Source organism: Squalius cephalus (assembly GCF_949319135.1).
Source record: "Squalius cephalus genome assembly, chromosome: 4".
NCBI lineage: Eukaryota > Metazoa > Chordata > Actinopteri > Cypriniformes > Leuciscidae > Squalius > Squalius cephalus.
The window spans coordinates 43359119-43377108 of NC_137125.1; the positions used below are offsets into that span (position 1 = coordinate 43359119).

General features: G+C 38.3%; 1 protein-coding gene across 1 annotated transcript in view; it reads right to left on the reverse strand.

Annotated features, from left to right (window-relative positions):
- The window catches only part of col7a1l (collagen type VII alpha 1-like), a 62517-nt gene extending 45024 nt beyond the window's left edge, over positions 1–17493 (reverse strand). The window contains exons 1-10 of the mRNA XM_079868252.1: positions 17299–17493; positions 11197–11425; positions 6829–7009; positions 6571–6730; positions 3796–3889; positions 2823–2996; positions 1566–1729; positions 1287–1416; positions 497–613; positions 242–397 (exon numbers count right to left, since the gene is read on the reverse strand). Coding sequence (XP_079724378.1) covers positions 242–397; positions 497–613; positions 1287–1416; positions 1566–1729; positions 2823–2996; positions 3796–3889; positions 6571–6730; positions 6829–7009; positions 11197–11278 — 1258 coding nt within the window. The 5' untranslated portion in view covers positions 11279–11425; positions 17299–17493. The remainder of the gene's footprint in view (positions 1–241; positions 398–496; positions 614–1286; positions 1417–1565; positions 1730–2822; positions 2997–3795; positions 3890–6570; positions 6731–6828; positions 7010–11196; positions 11426–17298) is intronic.
- Positions 17494–17990: the final 497 nt, after the last annotated feature.

Consider the following 17990-nt stretch of genomic DNA (forward strand, 5'->3'; position numbering starts at 1 on the left):
TATTATTCATAGTCCTATAATAATAAAGTATATATATATATACACTATATTTTACAGAGTCCTCCTCTACATATAGCCTATATATAGGAGGACTGAAATAGAGGAAATGTTTATGCTTACCATAATACCATGTTTTTTTGGACATGATACCATGACACACTATCATTTTGTAAGGGCAGACTTATGCACGAGGAGTGAGATGAACATTTGAGGGGAAGAAAGAAAGAGGAAATAGACTAACAAGTTTTCCCGGTGATAGATACAGGCTCACTGGTGCCCTCTGGGTAGATGGCGTAGATGTTGACCTTGTAATCTTTATCCTCTTCTAAGGTGTCAATCACGTGAGAGGAGACGTCACCCATCAGCATCTGCTCATAAATAAGCCCAGGTCTGTCCGCTGAGGAGGAAACGATACATGAGAATAAATGGAGGAATATTTCAAAACAACATCTGTAAAGTTTCTCATTCAGTCTGTGAAAGTCTGCTGGTTACCCACTTCTTGGAACATAGATTTTATATCCATCCACTTTTCCAAGCGGAGGCGTCCATCCCAGGCGTAAAAAGAAAAGTCCTTCTTCAATCACACGGAAGTTTGCAACCGGTGGCACAACAGCTGAAAAGAAAGCGTACGTATGCATGCTGGGATATTGCATTCAGACGATGGGAAAGTTTGCATACAAATAAATAAGAAAGATCATTCCTTTCTAAATAGATATGCATGCCCTTTTAAAGTACATTTATCATGTTTAGAGACATTTTTGGTGTACACTCTTAGGAAAAAAAGGTTAAGTGAGGTTCTATATAAGGAGAAATGTCTTAAATTCCAAAATAATTGCAAAATACTCTCATGTCTAATGGGTTATTATTTTTTTTCTAGTGATTAATGAACTAAATTAATGAAAAATGCCTAAAAAAGTTCTATGTATGAAGCACTTGAAGGAACCCTTTGTGAACGTGATTTCACCAAGTGCAACATGTTTCTGGATTAACATCTATGTTGATCCTGGAACAACATTCCAATCAACCAATCAGATTTGAGGAACAAGTTTACAGTTTGTGTCAATGTCAAGTTTAGGCTTACAACCAGGTTTAGGTGCTTCTACATCAGTGTTATTCATATATCAGATTTTAGGGATAACTTATGGGTAGGACAACATTTTCAGACAGGAATGTTGTTCCAGGATCAACAAAATATGTCTTACTTGGCAAAATCAGAGTGACCCAGGATCATTTAAGGCTATATATAGAACCTTTTCTTCTAAGAGTGTATACAGTTTGACACGCACTGGTTTCTGTGATAATAGTGGCAGAGTCTCCAATGCGTCCGGGGTAGATGGCGTATACAGTGAGAGAGTACTCAGTCTTAGGACTCAACCCGGTTACTGGAGTACTACTAATATCTCCCTTCAGATCAATCTGAGATAGAGAAAAAGAAGAGAATATATTCTGAACAAACCATACGCACAAACACTTGCAAATACATAATCAACAAAAGTTGTCCATGTGCAGCCTTCCATCTGCTGTGCTGCATGGGGTGTGCATATGGACAGGTGAGCGTGTCTCACCTGTCTCTGCTGTGCTGGGAGCAGATGGCCCTTTGGAGACACAGGGGTGATGAGCAGCCTGTAGCCGGTAACATCTCCTGTGGCCTGACTCCAGGTCAGCTGCAGAGAGCTGTAACTCAGCTCACTCACTTGCAGATCTTTAGGTCCTACTATCCTCTCCACCACTACAGCACACAGGACAAACATGATAGAATTAGCTCTTCGCTGAGCCTAGCCTTCCTAATGTTGCTGACCAGTTCTACATAGCAAATAAACTTTTGCTCTTTACTAATACGAAAGATCTGTTTGTTTGTGTATGGAAAGTCTTCATAAATACTGTAATTTATTTCACTTAATAATAGTGACACGAGAGAGGATCGGGTGTGTTTTTTTTTTCTTGTTTTTTTAAGATCATTATTTTTATGATAAATCATAAAAATGTATGATTTATAAATTTTAAAGCAGCAGGTGCTCGAGGAGGAGATCGATAGGTTCAATCTATCGATCAAGCTATCATTCCCAAACAAACACATATAAAATCATTAAGAAATCCTGTGTTAGTGCTATGATATTAAATAAACTTTTGTTACTAAAATTAATGTTTATTTATATTTACATTTAGGTCATAAATAAAAGCAATAGCAGCTAAACGATATCACAGTATCATGATGAAAGTGTTCAACTGTTACATTAATGTTGTCACGTTTAATCACTATTAAAAGAAAGGGGTTAAAAAGACAATTAATATATAGTTATATTATCGATTTAACTGCACTGACACTATTGGACGAGAAGACAATTTGAAAGGAATTGAGCTGGATAATGATACTAACATTGCAGACACTTTTAATGAACTGAGATACTAACTTTGCAGACACTTTTAATTAACTGAATTGAATCAACATTGAACTGACTTGATCTGAATAATGACACTATTGCCTTTTGTAGAGCTGTCTAAAACTGAACTGAACTCCATAATTATCATTTGTGAAATTAATTGTAATTTGGCCATTTTTTATGTAATTTTGCTCTTTTTTTTAAAATAATTTTTATGAAATATAAATATTTTATGATTTTAATGAAAGTGTTCATGTAAATCTCCTATGTTTTATATATAAATGTATAATATATAAAGCTTATCTACAAAAGCAACAGTAACCAAGGAGGGCAGAGTTTAACAAGTGGGCCAACTGTGTTTAGACAAGCTTGAAATGCAATAAATACAAAAAAAAAAAGATAAGCCTCAAGTTCCATTAGCAAAACTCATGGTCATTTTACCAGGTGGCTTTTGTTTAACAGGTCGGGGAGGTTCTGAAGCAGTGAAGCAGATGCGGCGGGAGAGTTTGGGCAGCAGGTGCTCGAGGAAGGAGAAATCTGGGCTGAGAATTAGATGTTCCTCATGGGGTTCTGTAACGATCTTCTTCAGCTCAGACTGATCGGCGTTCCTCACTCCTGAAGAACACACAACACACATCGCCCAGGCCCAGATTAGCTTCAACACAGATCTACTTCATTTCTAACAGATTATGGGATCAGGGCACGTTGCAGGCCAAACTCGAACCTTCATCACCCATATGATCACCAAGGCTATTCACTTGTCACTATACCACAGCTCCAAAGTGACTTTATTTTAAAATAAATTATAGCATTATATGCAGTCAATTCTTAACAGGTGTGTGTGTGTACATGAGTGACCCTCATATGTCTCAGACATGTCTGCAGTGTTATCAGCTGTAGAGTGATGATGGGAGAACGTCACGCCATGTCGCCTTGCTGTACATGTGTCAAACGGCCTGATCTCTCTGGGAAAACTGATTAGAAAGGCAGGACACGGTGTGTGTGTGTGTGTGTGTGTGTGTGTGTGTGTGTGTGTGTGTGTGTGTGTGTGTGTGTGTGTGTGTGTGTGTGTGTGTGTGTGTGTTGAAGGGGAGCAAGGAGGAATGAGCTTGATGAAAAATTACAGCAATTAGTTGGCCACCGGGTAATGAGCCATAATTATTTCAGCACTCTGGGCGTCAAAACAGAAAGAGCATCAGAAAGTCAAGGAAACAAGGCCGACACACACAAACATACACGTTTTATGTCTTGGCACGTTCACCAATACTACCATTCAGTGTAAATCACTCCACTACAGTTATACTCTGAGTCACACATCAAAACATAAAGGAGTGCGCACACACACAAGCACGCACACAAGCACACACAAACACACACACATTTGGCATGAATAGCACCAAGTCTGAAAACTCACCCACAGCAAACAGTGAAATTCCACTGTCTGTAACAGCTTTAGCTGGACCGTCCACTGGATCATCCGATTGGCCATTAGTGATCAGAACAGCAATCTGATGCCAAAAAAAACAAACATAATGTGATGCTTTATATCCCAACATGCAAAAGGGTGAATCTCACAAAACCTGAAGAACACTCAAAAATGTGCTTAATTGTAATTAAAATGGTGCCACAAACAGTTTTCCTTTCTTCCATGTAATTTTTAGAGTGAAATACATGTCTATTGTGAGACTTTTTCTAACATCAGAAATATAAAGCCAGTCACCGCACAAAGTAATAAAACTGGGTCATACTTGTAGATCCCCCTTAGACATGCCACAGGCATTAAATTTCAAAGATGTACAAAAATATATTAAAGAGTAAATCTCACAAAGACTATCGAGAAAGGTCCTGCTTATATTTAACCACAAAGAAAAAAGGTAGCACTTTATTTTACAGTATGTGCATTTACAGTGTACTTAAGTACTGAGTAATATAAGGTAACATATGGACTTGAGGTTGAGGTTAGGTTTAGTGTTAGTAAATAGTTATTTTAATAAATACATAAGACTTAGACGTAAAACAGGACTGTAAAATAAAGTGCTACCAGGAAAGAAAATAAGGCCTACATTTAGGACTATTTTAATTATTATTATTTTGCATTGTGACATTCTTTAGGACAATTAAGCATTGTTAACACTCCAATTTTCATTACTGTAATGAGTCATCAAGTACTTTTACTATTCCCATTATTTTCAACAAGAATTCTCATTACCATAATGCCGCATTACAGAAAAACAATAATGTTTTAAATCAAATACTTTACAACTGAAATACATATTTATCTTTCACATTACAGTAATAAGAAACAAAAATGAGAACAACTGTCTTAACAGCTTTCATGAAATCCACCCAAAAGTGTGAATTTGTATTAAAGGACTCAATCTGCCATTAAGAGTATCACGCTGATACTGATGCCCTTGAAAGCACACAGCATGAATTATCATCTCATTGCATACATAATTCCCCAACCGCAGCAGATCCAAACTTGCAAAGTCGCTTACACTGACTCACAAATGAGTATTCTGAAAAAGAAACATCTCTTGGGTCACCTAAAGTTCACCGCATTGGCCGAGCTGAGTCTGGGTTCATCTTTATGCACCTTACACTAGTATGCCAGTATGTGGTAACACTTTATTTTAAGGTGTCGTTGTTACAGTGTAATTATATATTTAAGAACTGAGTAATAATAAGCAACTACATGTACTTACTATAGAGTTAGGGTAGGATTAGGGTTTGGTTGAGGGTTAGTTGCATGTAATTATGCCTAATTTACTGTTATTACTAGTACATGTAACATATGTAACAAGGACATTGTAAAATATAGTGTTACCCAGTATGTTAAAGAGAGTTTTAAAAAGGGGTAAATCTCTGCAGTTCATTATAAATGCCTGCTCGTTTCTTCACACCAGGTGCTCCACAGCAAGACCAGCAGTTATGTGCAGTTTGGAATCCTAATCAAGCCCTAAATTAGGATGGGTGGGACACTGCGGAGCAGAGTGTGTGCACTGCAGCGCAGGACGTGATGTCCTGACAGAATCAATGAAGTGACTGCAGGTGCAGCTTTTTGAGATATAATTAGAAGGTTGTTCTGTGTGTATATGACAGGATGTTTCATTTGGAAATTTTGCATTTCAGTTCATTTCAGATATGATTACGGTTCAGTATTCTGTATTTAGTGTCCTAACCAAATGAGGTGCCATAAAATGCCAAACAATGCAAGCTGTGTGTAGGAACGTGACATTGTCGTTTGATTGGCTTCCATTTATGTGCCTTCATGCTGGGTAGCTACACTCTTAAAAATAAATGTGCTTTATTGGAATCTATAGATCCATGAAGAAAAAGTCGGGATTAAATGGAAGTTGCGATTGTCTTTTCTTCCTTATTTTGATGTACCCTATATCTGAGTGAAACGGCTTCTCAAACAAGAACAAATTTAGAGCTTGACTTCATTTTGTCCAGACGACACAGTGCGCTTTTGAATTGCTTTCGCGGTACTTTGATGTCATACACTGAAAAATCATGATGTGCAAGGATAAATCATTTATAATAAATACTGCAATATACCATAAAAAAAATAAGAATTGTCCATTTTGATTTCATGGTGACTTTAACATCCATGGAACCTTTCCATTGCACAAAAGGTTCTTTATAGTAGAAAAAGGTTCTTTAGATTTTTAAAATGTTCTTCACACTAAGAAAAAATGGTTATTTTAATAACTGTTCAGTGAAAGGTGTTTTGTGAACCAAAAATGGTTCTTCTATGGCATCATCCCTGCAAAAAAAAAAAAAAAAAAATTTGGATCCTTTATTTTTAAGAGTGTAGCCCCACCCACTTTGAAATGCCATTGGTCCATAATCCTGATCCTCCTAACTGTACAATAAACATCAAATATATTTTGATTGGCTGTGATTGTATCATACCATGCAGCAGTTTCGAATCTTTAATTGTGAACTTGAGAGGCCCTAAAATTTAGCGTAATATGCAAGACAGCATAAAAGCCATTTTAAAATCTCCATTGTTGCTCCAACGTGGCTTTGGTTGTGTGTGAACTCGTCTTTTGTATATATATATATAGCACTTTAGATGCAGCTTCTGTGCCACCTTTGCAGTGTAAAGTTGGTCTTTTTTATCTCACAGATGGGTTAGGCAGGAAGAAGGTGTTTTGAAGTGATTGTGTTTGAAGCGTCACACCTTTGGGGAGTTGTCTCTGATGATAGAAGGACTGAACACTGACTCTACGAGGAATTCCAATGCCAGGCCGGTGCGGCTGCTGCCTCCCTCATACGACAACTCCTCCACGGCTCTGAGCACTTCCTCCAGAGTCGAATAATCCGTCACAGCTATGCGCATCCTGAACAAGGACAAATTCAAGCAGTTTATTCATGCTTACAAAGATACAAGGTCGAGCATATAGTATTCACACATGCAGCATACAATATGCATACGGACCTAGGCAAGTCTGAATAGACAGTCACTCCAAAGCGAACGCCTTCCTGTCCAACCACACTTCCCTGGAATGCTCGGATGATGTCCGCTATGAACTCTTTGATCTGCTGGAAGCTGGTCGGACCCACTGACCAGGAATCATCCACCAGGAACACAATATCAGCAGGCATGGCTGTACGGCATACTGAAAAAGAACAAGGGAGATTGATTTTTGACAAATGTTCCTCTTTTACCATGACTGAGAAAATGTTATAAAGATGGCTAAGAGTTCATATTAAGAAAGTTGGGCACAATTCAGAGGAATTGGACACACACCCCACAGAAAGCTGAATCGAATCAATAGCAAGATTTCAATTCATAGAAGATCACATACACAACAGAGGTATTTTATTAGTCCAACAAAAAGCTTTGTCTTTTGCAAGTCTGATGTTCTTTGGCTTTGTTTTCGAATTTAAGGTAAATTGGAGCAATGAAAATAAAAGTTAAATTGATAAGTATAATTAAATAATATTTAAAGCAAACAGTATTCGATTCTATCAACATAATAATTTCTCTGAATTTAACTGCAGTTTTACAATATTGCAGTCTTGCATCACATTTTAATAAAACTTCAGGGACTGAATTAACATTCTCAGTTCAGTTTTGAACCATAATAACTGAAGGGTCCAACCGCACTCTCGTCAAGGCTTTCTTGTTCACACCCGGCCACAAAGTGTGCATTCACCATGAGATGGCAGTGTAGTCTCAGGAAAAAAAACCAGATTTCAGAGCTATTTAATTTATGCCTAGTGATTTGCACTTTAGAAACCACATTAAACAGGAACAGCAACTACAGACACAGAATTAGACCTGATCAGAATATAATTAGCCTAAAGTCCAGTCATCCAATGCTTGTGTTATGGTTTGATATGACCAACATTTTCAGGATGTTTTCCGAGCTTCTTTTCCAGTAGTGTGCATCCTGAAAATAGATCCAAATAATGATTTATTTCTGTCTTTGATCGGTGCAAATGTGACCTTGCTTGTGAGGTGATTGCACAATCATTGTGACACTTGTCACGGCTGGCACAAAGTGGACTGCAGATGTCAAGTCTGACAACTCTCTAAAGATGAGGCTAATCAGTACTAGATTAGACTTAATAGTAGGGGACAATGTACATCCAGATCTCAGAGATCAGAGAAGATAGTTTTACAACAAAAACCGAAGGAGACAAGTACACCCCAGGCTTTTCAAAGGCTCTAACTAGCACACATAAGAATGCCCTGAAAATGTTCTTCCCCCTAAACAACCACAAGATGACAGACACTATTATAAAATCAAAACACAATAGAGCTCTGGAAACAATAGTATGTGCATTAAACGCCATGGCGTTATTGATCATCAGGCAGGAACTACATAAAAAGTCTCATTTCCAGAAAAGTTGCTGCACAGAGTTGGGAAAATCTGTGCCACCCACATCAAAAGGGAACAAACACTGCAGGCTGTAGTGATTTATCACTCACATACAGCATTCTATGCAAGAAAAATGCTTTCGTGCAATAGGGAAGTTTATCAAAAGTAAACTTTAGCGGTCCAGTCAGTGGTGATGGTCCAGAGGCATTCAACCAGTGGAAGAGACGAGGACAGACAGACTGGAAAAATGTGGATTTGGCTGATGTTCTCTCAGTCCAGGCATCAGTGAAAACTTTCAGTATACGGCACATCTTGCCGTATATTTTGCCATATTTTGTTGACCCTGGAACCACATTCCTGTCTGAAAATTTGGTCTTAGCCTATCCCCATCCCTAAACCGAACCCTACCCATAAGTTATCCATAAAATAAGAGGGAAATGATGAATAACACTGATGTAGAAGCACCTAACCCTTGTTGTAAGCCTAAACTTGACATAAACTGTAAACTTGTCCCTCAAATCTGATTCATTGATTGGAATATTGTTCCAGGATCAACAAAGATGTTAATCCAGAAACATGTTGCATTTGGTGAAATTGGGTTCTGCCATGTATACGCCATTTAACGTTTTATATAATACAATCAACTATTAAACCATGAACCAAACCCTATCCCTTCATTCATTCATTCATTCATTCATTGATTCATTCATTCATTCATTTGTTTTTTCATTGATTAATTCAGTGATTGATTCAGAGTTCACTCCATCATTATAATTGTTTCCCTGCTGCCCCTCACTATCTCAAATCCAATAGGATTCACAGTAATACCTGCAACCCTCAAAAGAGCCACAACACAGCACTGCCACATGTCAGGAGAGACTCTTCATCGCATACAGCGCTTAAGCAGATCTCTCCAGTCTTACTTTCTAGATACATCTCTAGATACATCTCAGCTGCAGCTTGCAGACTGTGCAGTTGTGTGCAAAGAGGATTACACTAAAATCGTCTGCTGCTAGATTAAAATCATCAGCCTGTGAAGACGATGTAGTTTAACACGATACAACATAAAAGAGCTGCATTCAGTGCTGAGTCATAAAGTCAGTAAAGAAATAAGGTTATTAAGCAAACATTTGTTTACTTTCAAAGCAACTGTAACAGACTGACAGGCTAACATGACAACAATGCCCTGAAGGCAATGAGAAGTGACTACCTTTGTATTTACAGATAAAGGGTTGATTACTGGGTATGTTTTACATTTAACAGGGTTTCGACATAAAGCAGGAAGAGATGGTGAAAAGTACAAGGACGTGACCTCAGAAAGCACATTCTTTCCATTTCATAGTCAAGTGTCTGTCACTGCAAACAGCCATTTTGAAGAGGTGTGGAAAATTACAGTGTTTCAGGGCATTAGTGCCTCAGTCAGTAATTGGTCCTGACAGACTCCTCTAAAACCATCCTGCGTGAATGCAATATGTTTCACATTTTTGCTCTTTCTCGTTCTCTCACACACACAGCTCAAGGTGAAACAGAAACACACATACTGATTTTTTTGTAGACAGTTCTGAGCTGATGGAAATCAGAGAGGGGTACAATGATTTATCTTAAAAGGCTCAAACCAGAGGGATCAAGCTGCAGGAGATCTGCATATGTGCCGCAGCAGAACCCGCTGACTCAGCAGAACACATGTGGAAAAAACTCCACCTGTACAGCCTCTTCAGGTGAACTGATACACATGGTAATGATTAAAAGTAAACTTTCCTGAAACAATATTGCATAAAGAATCTCATACAACTGGAAATTTGTAAGGATTTGAACTGTGGGCTCATCAAGGACATGTATATTTTTGGGACAGAACAGTGACAGGAACCTATCAGCCAGATAGATGCATGTACAATTAGTACAGTATCTCTTTAATATCGTGATTATTTGTCCTAGAAAACAATAAGATAAGTAAATTGAAAAAAGAGAGAAAATTAAATTACATATAAATAAATAAATTAGGCGAAAAAGCACCAACATTGAAGTAACTGATTAATTATTCAGCTAATAAAATAATAATAATAATAATAAAATTAAATAAGATAAAAAAAAATAATTAAAAAAAGGCAAAAAGTACCAACATTGAAGTAACTGATTCATTTTTCAACTGATAAAATAACAAAATAAAATAAAAATGAATAGGCAAAAAGCACCAACATTTCAGTAACTGATTAATTGTTCAACTAATACATTAAAAAATAAAAAGAAATATGATTATTTAAAACTGAGTATTAATTAATTAACTAATAACAATAAATTATTTAATCGTGTTAACTTTTTTACTTTCTACTGTCTCGCTTTAATAACATAATGGATAGTTATGCATCAGCATTTGCAACTTATTAACTAGCATCTATACATATCAACTTATTGTTGATGTGAAATTGTAGAATGCGAAAGTAAAAGAAATCTCAAAGTATGCAAATAACTTTTTTTGATGCTAGTCAAATCATGAAGTGAATTAAAAACAAAATGTTAAGAATGTTTCTTTCATTCTTTTGGAAGTTTTCTTTCTTTTTGCCTTGCCTGGAAGGACACCTGGAACACACCTGCCTGGAAGTTTCTAGTATGCCTAGTAAGACCTTGATTAGCTGGTTCAGATGTTTAATTTGGGTTGCAGGCTAAACTTTGCAGGACAGTGGCCCTACAGGAGCAGGAACGGACACCCCTGACTTAATTCAAATCGTTCACATCCAAAAGCAAAGGGTTGGATGTCATTCTTGCTTATTCTGAAAGTCACTCATTTTTAGTTATTCACCTACATTTTTTTTTTGTTTTTTTTTTTTTGCTTGAGCATTTAATGCTTGGCAAATGTTCATTTTGTACCTTGCCTGCAACCTTTTTCAGAGTGTGATTGATTGAAGGGCGTGATATTGGCAGTTCACTGGGGACTGAAGAGGCCCTATCGCATGTAAATAAAGCATGAGTCAGCAGTCTACCTTCAGCCTCTGCAGTGGCGTTTTGATGGGAGAGAGACAGGGACAAGAGGAAGATCCATAGGCCTATGCCGCAATATCCCATTCTCTCTCTCTCTCGTCCTCTGACTTTCTCTTCGTTCCCTGTCCTCCCCCTCTTATCTCTCTGCTGGCAGATCCTCTTCCTTGGACTGATGTCCTGAGACGGGCTTGTTCTCCAATTTATTTAGCTGATATGCTCTCTCCCTTTTATCTGTAAGACAGAGGAAGAGAGAGATCGGTATCGTCATACATATGCATATACACACATTCAGAATAATCATTTTGATCTGTTCTGTTAGCAGAGTCAATGTAATCGCTGAATCTTCGCTGAAAATCGCCTGTATAATCCGCCGCATTTATCCTGTCAGATATGGCTGTGCAGGCCCGCTGAGCACCGGTTAAGAAATGAATAGCTCTCAGATGGAGACAGGTATTATTCAAATAAAAGAGAATTGTTTAAGGTTAAGGAACTGGGGTACTGCACAATGCTATTCTTTTAAGTTTATTCGTCTCAGGATTAAATTCAACAGAGGACAATAATAAAATAGTAATACAATAATAATCTGTACAGTAAAAAGAATGATAATTGTATCATGATGTACATGTTGTTCTTCCATATAATGGAAGGTCCCAAAAAGGAGTTGCAATATGACACAATTGATTAAAAGTGACTGAAATTATAAAGTTACAAAATATTTCAATCGCAAATAAATGCTGTTCTTTTGAACTTTCTATTTAGAACCCTGAAAAACGATTTATTTCAGTTTCCACAAAATATTAAGCAGCACAACTGTTTTTAACATTGATAATAATAAGAAATGTTTCTTGAGCAGCAAATCAGCATATTAGACTAATTTCAGTTAGATCATGTGACACTGAAGACTGGAGTAACGATGCTGAAAATTCAGCTTTATCATCACAGGAATAAATTACATTTTAAAATATTTTAAAATAGACAACAGTTGTTTTAAATTGCAATAATATTTTACAATATAAAAATTTCTGATTAAAGTCCAACTGAAATCAAAATTGACCCTATTTACTTTGTTAGCGCATATTACTAGTCGTGTGGTGAAAAATTAATCCGTGCAAGTTAATACACAGAAAAACATTGTTTGCCGTCGTAATCTTTAATCAAAGTCTGAAAAGTTACTTCCGGGTCTGGAATGGCGTTCCTTCTCTGATGATGTAGGTTTGACGGCTTGGGTTGAGAAACGCTTAACCACTCCCCTCAAGCCGTTAGTCTGCTATGAGTGAGAGATGGAGAGGAGGAGCGCTAGAGTAAAACCCTGCCCTCTGTTCAATATTCCGTTTCACTGGGAAATACGTCACAACACTGGAGAAAAGTCGTTTGCAACTTCCGGTTCACGCGGACTTTAAAATAAATGCAGTCTTGGTGAGACTTTGTGCAAAAACATTGACCCCAAACTTTTAAACAGTATTGCACTCTGTTCCTTAAAAAAAGCTGTTGTATGTCTTCAGAAAACTATATTATAACAGATGCGTATGTATAGGAACCATCATGCTTTTATGGTGCTTTTTTGTCATTTTAGGCCACTGCCATGGTCATTATTCACGAACGATGTATGTTCTATATTCAAGAAAGAAAGTCAAACTGGTTTGGAACAAGTAAATAATGACAAACACCAGCTGCCCATAATCATTTATAGTGTTTTGGATTAAGACTTCCTTGTTCAGCCAGCTTTACCAGCTAAGTTTTCCGGTAAGTTTGCTTAGTTGGACTTTTTAGTAGGTTTCTCATCAAAAAACGTGTAGATTATGACAAGACCTTCTATGTGTTATCTCTGTGAACTGTGGACTGTGATATGAATAACCTTAAGCATCTAGGCAACAGCATTAATCAAACTTGTTATTTTTTTATATATTTATAGTGCATCTTCACACATCGTTGTTCCCACGAGTACAAAGACAGTGAATTGACACTATTAGCAGGTTACGTCACACATGGCAGTTGACATTGAGGTCAAAGTTTCACAACAAACTTGACCTTTGTGAAAGACACCAAGACTGCTCATTTTTACTTATGTCTGTGTGTGGTCTAGAGCAGGGGTCACCAAACTCGGTCCTGGAGGGCCGCTGTCCTGCAGAGTTTAGCTCCAACCCCAATTAAACACATCTGAACCAGCTAAACAAGGTCTCACTAGGCATACTAGAAACTTTAAGGCAGGTGTGATGGACCTGGTTGGAACTAAACTCCGCAGGACAGCGGCCCTCCAGGACCGAGTTTGGTGACCCCTGGTCTAGAGAGTAAGGTGAGAACTGCAGTGAAAATACAGTACAATCTGCCTTTAGGACAGAAGGTTCTAGATTTTTTAAGAGAGTGGATGAGTTTCCCCTCAAGGACACCAATTCATTGATGTAACTTCTCCATTATCACTAAAATCCTCACTTATCTGAAAGTAAAATTAGGGTTTTACCTATGTATCTTTATCCCCCGGTTTCACAGACAAGGCTTAAGCCCATAGTCCCAGACTAAATGCATGTTTGAGCTGTTGTAACTGAAAGCAACTTGCACTGACATATCTTAAAATATATAAAACATGCATTTAAGTCTGGGACTATAGGCTTCAGCTTTGTCAATGAAACCAGGGGTCAATGTCATAATTGTTAATATCTCACAGTGTGACTGTATAGGTCATAATTGCAACTATATTTCTTGTGATTGTGAATTTACTGTAAATATCACAATTGTGACTTCATTTCTTGTGACTGTGACTTAATATCGTACAATGTGACTGTATGTCACAATTTGGGGCAGTTGTGGCCTGGTTAGAGAGTTGGACTTGTAACCCGTAGTTCGCAAGTTTGATTCTCAGTACCGGCAGGAAACAACTGAGATCCCCATGAGCAAGGCATCTAACCCCCAATCGCTTCCTGGGCGCCACAGCAAAAATGGCTGCCCACTGCTCTGGGCTTGTGTGTGTCCATGGTTTGCAGTGTGTGTGTGTTTTCACTTCTCACTGCTCCTAATGTGAGTGCACTAACTTGGATGAGTTAAATGCAGAGGACAAATTCCGAGCATGGGTTACCATACTTGGCCTTCACGTCACTTCGATTGCAACTTTATTTTTTTTTGATTGTGAAATTTATGATAGTGACATAGGGCCAGATTTACTAAACAGCGCAAATTAGCATGAGAGAGCAATTTCAAAAAAGCGCAGATGGGAGTGGAAAGTTCTGCGCTTTATCTACTGACGGCGTGCAAATTAAAGAACACAGACGCAGCCGGATCATTTCCGTAATGACCAAGAGCAGCGAAGATTTGCTTCTGGTTTAAGACATTCTTTTTTTGGGGCGGTAAATAACGCCGCAAATACCAGTAAATTGACGAACGCAAACCTTTGTAAAGCACCTGATTCATTTAAATGCTCTCCTCCCATAAATTTTACATCTGAAAGGGAAACTCCTACGAAAGTATATGCAATTAGGTCATCTACAATAATAACCCTGTCCATGCCTTTTCAGCACTATTTTTTCACTGCGTGTCTTTAGTAAATCCTGACAGTAGTTGTTTAACGCCAAAAGAGGGTTAGTAAATCTGGCCCTTAATATCTCACAAGGTAACTATTTCTTGTGATTGTGACTTAATATCTCACAATGTGACTTTTTATGTCATAATTGTGATTCAATATCTCACAGTGAGACTTTATATGTCACAATTACTTTATTTCCTGTAATTGTGACTTTATTTCTCACAATGTGACGTTAAACAGGCTTCCATATTCTCCTGAAATTGAGTTGTTGTAAATCCTGGACCAATAGAACAGAATTGAAAATAAAATCTCCTAACACCTGAGAAGCTTTAACTATCTCTTCATCCTTTGAAATCAGGACTAATCCCAAACTGTAAAAGCATTCAAAATCCAGAAGCATCAGACAGGTGAACAGCTTCCTCTCCAAATAAAAACTGTCATTCCAAATACTGTGCTAACTAACTACATAGCATATGGAATCAATGATCTCGCGCAGAACCGCTATGGCTTTGTCAGGTTACATCAGTAGGGAATATTTACGACTAGCGGGTCTCTGTTCAACCAACAGACAGCACTGTCAAGCTGTGCAGAAACCACAACCATCCAAATGCAATGGTTTACTGCACAACTGCCATCTCTAATGTGCAGGGAACGAGTCTGACAGTCCACAAAATTAATGCAGCTGCAAGGGTTCGCTGACTTTAACAAACTTCTCTGGGGTGCACAAGAGTCTATAAAGCATTTTTTACATACAGTAGTGCTAAAACTTTATATCATCACGAAAGACACTTCTAAGCAGCCCTTAGCATACAAAGTTAGCACAGAAAGCATCAGACGCAGTGGAAAGCTGTCAGATTTTTCATCAAACAACTTTGTGGCCATGAACTCTGCACATACCACTCAAACTCAGTCCTGTTCGAGCATGTAACCTCAAGCACTTCTGTACCACAGTTAGTTTACATGACTTTACATGGACTCTGGTTCTCTGGACGGGGCAGATAAGACTTTTTGAATTGCTGCACTGCCGTCTGATTGTGCGATTTATGAATGAATCTGATTGAACGAGCGATTATTCGTGCCCACGTACAGAAAGGAAGGTGCGACCGCTGTGACTCAAGCTATATATTTTTTTGATGTCTGCCACACAGCAACTTGCATACAGCATACAGATAATGTAATCTCACAAGCGCAGGCCGACCGGAGAGGTGAGTGTGCAGCTGGATTGCGCACTTTAAAGGATTGTAAAGGTACAGGAGCCGACCCAATTCTCCTTCTTGCTCTCTCTACAAGCCCTGCTGTTTGTTAGCAGTTTCTACATACGGTCACTTCACAGGAGATTATCTGTGTGGCTATAAATTAAGAGTTAAACTACATTTCTTAAAAGCGTCCAAAAATACACTAGCGCACACATGGAGAGACGCCAATCCAAACAATTCACGCAATTGTTGCATGTAGCGCAATGGTGAATGCACAAAATCAAACATGAACACAAAGTTCAATAGCGACCATTCATGAGATGAGCCAAACATCCTTAAATGACGCTTCAGCGATGAATGTTTTTAAGATACTGGGAGGAGAGTCCTCACAAAACATCTGTTGTAGTGCAAATGTCCACACGCACACTCTCAGTACTCGCTTGCTCACAATAAAAGCCGGAAAGGACGCTGTTTGTGGAGGCTTATCAGCGTCAAAAAAAGGCAAGCCGCCAACGTGCAGTGATGAAGTGACTTTATGCGGCTCATCTATGGCAGTACGACTAAAGCCGGAGTGCCGTTCAACTTCGAGGGGCGTGTAAAAGCCTGTGCGTGAAGGAATAAGCTATCAGACTGGAGGCATCACAGACACACTCTATTATTTTGTTCAAGGCATTTTAGTTGCATTAGCAGGGCTATTGAAGCCGTCAGACTAAATGGAGTGGAAAGGCACATGGTGGATTGAGTCTCGGATTTTGTTCCACAATTACCTAATCAAAAAATGCATTAAACAAATAAATGAACTTGGGTCAAATTATACCAGTTCTAATCAGTAGATGTTTGAGAAAATGAACTTTAAAAACGCAAAATTGCAGTAGCTTAGACCAGTGGTTCTCAACTTAAGGGTCATGACCCTAAAATGGGCCGCAGGTCTGTTTTTATTGGGTCGCTGTGAGTGGGAAAGATCTCATCTTTTAAAGGATGAGAAAACATTATGCACCCAATCAAACTCTACAATATTTTAGAGTCAATTCATATTAGAGTCATTCTGTTGAAGCTATAGCCAAATTAGATGCATGCTAACATAGGTTGCATAGTATTGCTTCATCCTCAAAAACCATGCACCAAACTACACAGAGTAAAAGAAAATACAAATCAAACTAGATTAAATATTCATTCTTCTGAGATGGATTGGCACTTGATGTCCAAGAAAGTCTAAATCCTGAAGCAAAACTTGAGAACTACTGGCTTAGAAACTCTGAGAGAATGGCCCACATCCAGAGTGTGCAAGAAAAAGAAAACGAGAGAAAGAAACTTGGCAGTGAGCTAGATAGATATACAGCTTTCTGCACTGTGAGGCATTGGGCTGCAAAGTTCATACAGAGACCCTCTCTCACCTTTCCCACTGTCCCACTGTCCCCTGCACCATGATCCTCCTCTCGAATGCAAAAACTGCTGTCCACGGGAAACAGACCCAGTCCGCTGCAGATCCGTCAGGTAATAATACAATCCAAGCACAGGTTACGGGACTCCACACGCTGTAGTACACTGTCCCAGGACGAGGGGTGTGAGAATCCAAGAGAGCAAAAGGGTGTGTGAGGGAAAGAGAGAGTGAATGAATGAAGCAAATACCTCTAAAGGGGAAAGTTTAGGGGGTGTGGAAGAGCTACAACAGGTTGGCTCACAGTTACAGCAAGAAGATGGATGGGGAGAGAGAGTGAAAAGAAAAGTAAGAAAGAGAGAGCAGCAACTAAGAAGATGAAGATAATTCCATATAATGTTTTAGGCACAAACTGAGTTAAAGACATTTGGTTCTTTGTAAAGAGGTTTGTCTGTTTTTTGTATTATTCATTCTGAATTTCAAATGTTTCTTCAGTGGTTAAACGTTTGTTGCAAAATAAAAATTCTTGGTAATTGACTTTGTTTTATATTATGTTTTGAGGTCTTGCACAGTTATTATGTGCATCAAAGTCACCTGAGCAGCATCATGACATTAAAAACTCCTGCAGCAAGTTATTAAAATCACTGCATTACAAAAAAAGCTAATGGCCAAAATACAGACAATCCACAAACTGTTCTGTTATGGACT